The sequence below is a fragment of the Toxorhynchites rutilus genome, chromosome 3 (genome assembly GCF_029784135.1).
Source record: "Toxorhynchites rutilus septentrionalis strain SRP chromosome 3, ASM2978413v1, whole genome shotgun sequence".
NCBI lineage: Eukaryota > Metazoa > Arthropoda > Insecta > Diptera > Culicidae > Toxorhynchites > Toxorhynchites rutilus.
This window is the reverse complement of record NC_073746.1, coordinates 198,772,656-198,778,655: the sequence shown is the minus strand read 5'-3', so window position 1 is coordinate 198,778,655 and position 6,000 is coordinate 198,772,656. Positions and strand designations below refer to the sequence as shown.

General features: G+C 44.0%; 1 protein-coding gene across 1 annotated transcript; it reads right to left on the bottom strand.

The window, feature by feature from the left end:
• Nucleotides 1–1,382: 1,382 nt before the first annotated feature.
• LOC129773812 (uncharacterized protein K02A2.6-like) lies at nucleotides 1,383–1,958 on the bottom strand. The gene has a single exon (XM_055777465.1). It carries the CDS (start codon nucleotides 1,956–1,958, stop codon nucleotides 1,383–1,385), a length of 576 nt encoding a protein of 191 aa, XP_055633440.1.
• Nucleotides 1,959–6,000: the final 4,042 nt, after the last annotated feature.

Sequence of the window (6,000 nt, the reverse complement as noted above, 5' to 3'; positions counted from 1 at the left end):
GTCCCAGGGGGAATAAGGCAACGAGTAGAGGGCTTGGTTTTTGTGGGTGCAATCCCCACTCGACGTCTGGGTTAACCCTTCCCAGATAAGGCTGGTAGAGCGTTCCTCACCTCTATAAAAAAAAAAAACCTGACATCCACTGTGTCGTTCATGTGCTCACACAGAGCAACTGCGCTTATCATGCGTTCGCTCAAGGCACAAGCAAGATATAGCACCATCTGGTCAGCCTGCGTATGAGGTGTACTTGGCGAAACAACCACACACGCTAGGTGGAGACGATTGTGGAGTTCCGAAAGCCACTAAGGAATCAGCCAGACAGCCAGACGTGTACGAATACACGTCCTACCTCGTCAAACGCCGGATACCGAAAGAGGCCGGCAAAGGTTGTTCTCGCAGTTAATGCTTATCTCGTGATGAGTTTACACGCACTCTCTCATCGAACTCCCCAGCCCTTTTTCGCCTTACTTCAGTCCATGTTATACTGCCCCATATTAGCCCCGGCGCTCTCCAGCCCTATTACGCCTCACGTCAGTCCATGATACACTGTTCCATATTCAGCCCACACATCTTCCTTCTTCACAATAAAAAGATGACGCAATCTCTTTGATTTTCAAATATTTTTTGATTATTCCTAAAATGCACAAAGTTCCGCATACGAAACTTACACATCCGAATTGTTCGCAAAAAAACCCGTATACATGAGTCATCAAAACGAGACGGACTTTGCGCTTAAGGTCTATTTTGGCTTCTCTCTCCCTTCGTGTGTTTTCTCTTCTACTGGCATTTGGCAACACTTGCGCCGTGTATCAAATACTTCACACTGGGCCGAACTGTAAATTTCAATCACCACAACAAAAAACAACTCGACTGAAATATAATTATACATTTTTATGCAATAATTTTCGTGAAACTCAGTGGAAAATAAAAAGTTATCTCGAGATCGGAAACATTGGAATTATTTACGAAAGAAATGCTTATTTACTTCAACTCTTTATTTTTCGTTGCAGCAACTTGCATTGATAACATTGTGCTTTTATCATCGATATATCTAATATAGTCACGCAGATGAGATGGAGGTTTCCTATTTCACATCGGTTCAGGTTCAGCTGTTTCAATCAACTCTGACGAAAACTGACGGCATTGCTCGGTTGGTACGACAGTTTCTCCATTGTCACGCCAAGAAGAAATCTTTTTAGTTTGAGATACGTGTCGTTTTAGTACTTGACCTTCACCGTCATTGAGGGTAAGACTACCGTTCCTTTCCTGGATGACAGTATACTGCGTAGGAGTGAAGCAAGACTCACTTTTTGCGCGTGTGTGTCGTTCGATTATTACCGTGTCGCCTGGCTTTAATCTGCATTTCCGTGCACCTCTTCGGACGGTCAGTCTCGGTCAGTTTTCTCGAAAGGCTCCTCGTCAAATGTTGCTTTACTGTGCCGCAGAAGAGGTAGTCCGCGCTTGACCTTCCGTGCAAGCATAACTACCTTCGGTGGGACCTTGGTTACGCTGTGCGCCGCTGCGTTATGCGCATTTACTGCTTTTTGAAGTTCTTCTATGAAACTGGTCTTGTCGGTAGAAGCTGCAACCATCGCTTTATTGATTACTTTCATGCACGATTCCACCAACCCATTTTGTTGTGGGAATAAAGGAGTTGAGAAAATCATGTTGATTCCACGCTGGCTACAATAAGTTTTGTAATCATCGATGTTGAACGGTGGACCGTTATCCGTTTTAATGTTCTTAGGATAGCCTTCGCTTTCAAACACCTTCTCAAGCACTCTTTTGGTACATTCGAAACTGGTGAATTTGATCGGTCTGGCAGAAAGATACCTAGACCTATAGTCAACGATTACGAGGATTGAAATCCCTCCAAACTTGACATAGGGACCATTGAAATCCAAGGCTATCGTTTCCCAGACGGTTTTCGGCTTAAAAACATGCTCCATTGGGAAGTACATTCTGGTTTTCCATTGATAGCACATGTTCTGCATTCTTCAACCCAATCTTGAACATCTTTTGAGATAGATGGCCACCATACACGCTGTCTTATTATGCTTTTCATCTTAGCTGTTGTAGGATGTCCTTCATGTGCAACCTGTAAAGCCTTTTTTCGGATCGATTTTGGTATTACAACGCAACCGGTTTTGATGAGAATGCCATCTCGCACTGCTAAGTCATTTTCAACGACTTGATACCTGCGTATATCTTTAGTCCACCTTCCTGTATCTAGAGCACTCGTTACTTTTTGGAGTATTTCGTCATTTTCGTTAGCGTCTCGAATTTCCTGTTCTGTCAAAAATTCTGCACAGTTCGCTTCAAGTTGTGCAATCTCCCTAGGACTTGCATCTCCGTCAAAGAGTTCATCTTCACCGCAATACAATCTCGATGAGGAGTCGGCTATGTTATCCCGACCACGAACGTATTCCACGTCGTAATTGTACGGGCTCAGCCGTAGTGCCCAGCCATCGGCACGGGTAAGAGCTCGCTTTGACTCTTCCCGGGATCGATTCAAAATGAAGGCTACCCTTTGTGCGTCTGTACGCAGTGTGAAATGCCTCCCGAGAAGGAAGAAAGAAAAATGTTCCACTGCCCAAACTGCGCTTAATGCCTCGCGCTGGTTTTGGGCGTCCCTTTTTTCGGTGCTAGTAAGAGCTTTAGACGCGAAACTAATTATTCTTGGAGTATGTCGGTCGCTTTCTTGGACCAGTACAGCTCCCAAAGCTACTGGAGACGCATCGGTGTATAGAATTGTCCGATCGTTCTCGGAAAAATATCCTAACGATATCGTACATTCCACAATTTGCCTTTTAATCAAGTTGAATGCCTCGCTTTCTTTGTGACCCCATGTCCAGGTTTTTGAGGATGTCATGGCCCATAGAGGGCTTGAAATGTCTGCGTAATTCTGTATGTATGGGCCGATGAACGAAGCCAACCCAAGGAAGCTTCTAAGCTCTGAAAGCGTGATTAGTTCTCGAAAGTTTCATACGCTGATAATCTTCTCTTTATCTATACCTTCAGCGTCCAGCTCGTGACCAAGGAATTTTATCTTGGTCCTATCGAATTCGCATTTTATTTAGAGTCAAGTTATTTTTCCTCAAAATTTTCAAAACTTTTGCAACGGATCGTCGAAGTTCTTCAAGCATCTGCGCAAATATAAGGATGTCGTCGATGTATACGATAATATTGTCTACATCCTCTAATATGCGTGACATTTCCCTCTGGAACACTTCGGGGGCACAGTTAACCCCGAACATGAGTAAACCTGTACATGCCGTCTTCTGCCAAGAAGGTTGTTAAGTCTCTCGATTCCTTCGACAACTCAAGGTGATAAAAAGCGTTACTAAGGTCTAGTTCCGAGAAATATTTTGCTCCATGAAGCTTTACCTTCATTTCATCTATAAGAGGGAGCCGGAAATATTCTCGGTTGATAGCCCTATTTGGGGCCCTCATGTTTACTTCGAGTCGAAAATCATTCTTCCCTTTTGAAACAGTGGACATTCCGCTAATCCAGTTGGGTGCTGAGGTAACCTTTTCGATTATTCCACGTGCTTCCATCTCGTGCAGTCTGCGTCTTGCTGCTTCCCGGTATGCAGCTGGCACGTTATAATATGCGTTCTTTACTGGGGCAATCGATTTGTTCACACTGAACCTGAAGCGATTTAGCTCCTTGGCGTATAACATAGAAGATAGCAATAATAGAGGGTTTAACGGCATCCATTACAGCAACTTTGGCCTTGAACGAGCATTCAACAGGTATTGGATCTTTACAACCGTATGCGTGTATTCCTGAACTGGGTAATTTTATGATCTCGAATTTCGCTTTAACTAAGTCAAATTCATCCTGCAGGCGCTCCCAATCATTCCCACCAAAGACATTCACGCGCCAGAGTCAATTAAAAAAACGAATCGGACTCGACGTGTAGCTGCTGGCTGATTCCTTCCTGTGCCATTTTACCATTTTTAATGTAAAAATAGGTTCTCAATTTATGTTGCTGGAGTTAGCAACTCCTGGCAGGATCGCCAACGTGGAGTTCCGAAAGCCACTAAGGAATCAGCCAGGCAGCCATTGTTGCTCCGTGTACAAATACACGTCTTACCTCGTGAAACGCCGGATACCGAAAGAGGCCGAGCAATGGTTGTTCTCGCAGTTAATGCTTATCTCGTGTGGAGTTTACCGGGGCTCTGGCAACCCTATCCCATCCAATGCAAATTGAGCGTAGGCAGCATACAACAGGGCTCGCGCTTAGGGGGCTCACGTATTGTTTAATGTTTGGAGTCATATATGTTAATATTTGATTAGTTGGATAGTTTTTTTTTGGCAAGCGATGTTTGGATACCCATCCGGAAGCTTTCTTGACGATTTGCAATTCAAATCACAGCCGAAGAATCGCGCGGAGCACTTCATTTTGAATTTTAGGTTATGATTTCTATGCTCATGATTTTCTATGCTGGCTACTGAAAGGCGGCCATCTTAGCAATCCCTTGGAGTTTACACGCACTCTCTCATCGAACTCCCCAGCCCTATTTCGCCTTACTTCAGTCCATGTTACACTGCCCCATATTAGCCCACGCGCTCTCCAGTCCTATTACGCCTCACGTCAGTCCATGATACACTGTTCCATATTCAGCCCACACAACGATGTTCGAGACCGATGTTAGTTGGGTTATTTTGTCGTTCTGAAATTTTGTATGTGATTTGGTTTCGCTCGCCAGTAGCAAAACATTCTCCATTAAGGATGACAGCTGCGCTTGAGCATGGGAAAGTAATGCAACTTTTTTCGAGGCCAGTCAATATTAACAGAAGCGTTTGTTTTGAGAATAGCGCAAAATGATGAGAAGATAAACACTTCTCATTTCTTGTAGTTCTTCTTGTAGTATCTTTGAGCCACCAATGTACGGCTCTGTATGCATGCTATGACAAACGCTTCCCACTCGACATTGTTGTGCCAGAGTGGTCCCAGAAAATGGTGTCGACGACGATACCGATGTCGTGCCATTTTGCAATGATTTTGTCGACCTTCTTCTTCTTCTTCAATGGCACTAACGTTCCTAGAGGAACTTCGCCGTCTCAACGTAGTATTGCTTGCGTCATTTTTATTAGTACTTAGTTGAGATTTCTATGCCAAATAACACGCCTTGAATGCATTCTGAGTGGCAAGCTCTAGAATACGCGTGATCACAGTGCATGTCGGAGGAAATTTCTTTGACGAAAAATTCCCCTGACCAGAACGGGAATCGAACCCGAACACCCGGCATGTTAGTTATGATGCTAACCACTCGGCCACGGGAGCATTTGTCCACTCGGTGTGCGAGAAGTCAAACTTCATTGTTCTCATTTCAGTTTGGTAGATTTTGTCGACCTATCCCTCGTATTTGACATCCAATTACGAGCCAAAGCTGTGCCAATCTGGCACCGTGTCGACCGATCGCAGTACTGCTGCACTTTTATTATGGCTCGGTTCGTGTCCAAGAAAGTTGAAATGAAAAGTAAAGATAAAGAGCGTTGTTTACAATCATTTTATTATACAAATCTACAAAGAAAAAAATAATACAAAAATTGAAATTCATCTTTACATTCTATAACATTCGCAACATTTGTTTCGTCACCAACGATAGCTCACGAAGTACCAAAAATGTTCATCGTAATTCCAGCTTCCGCTTGAGGTACAGCTTCTACAGCGACTGGTCCCGCCGCGGGCAACAACTGATAGAATATATAGAGCGCACCCCTGGCGTTCTGTTGTCACTTTGCTTTTCTCCGATAAGTAGTTCAAAATGTTGCCACCCTCCGGTGCACCAGTGGAATCGATTGTTTTCGTGCTGCAACTTCTGAAGCTTTGACGTTCGGCACGAACTGACTATAACGACGAATTGCTAACGCTTGTAGAGAGATGATGATGATGATACTCCAGTTTGCCTAATGTTGCACTAGGAGATAAGCTATGACCAAAGAGATTTTTTTGTTGCAGTGGTGGGTGGTCCAGCTGATGTAGAAGAAAA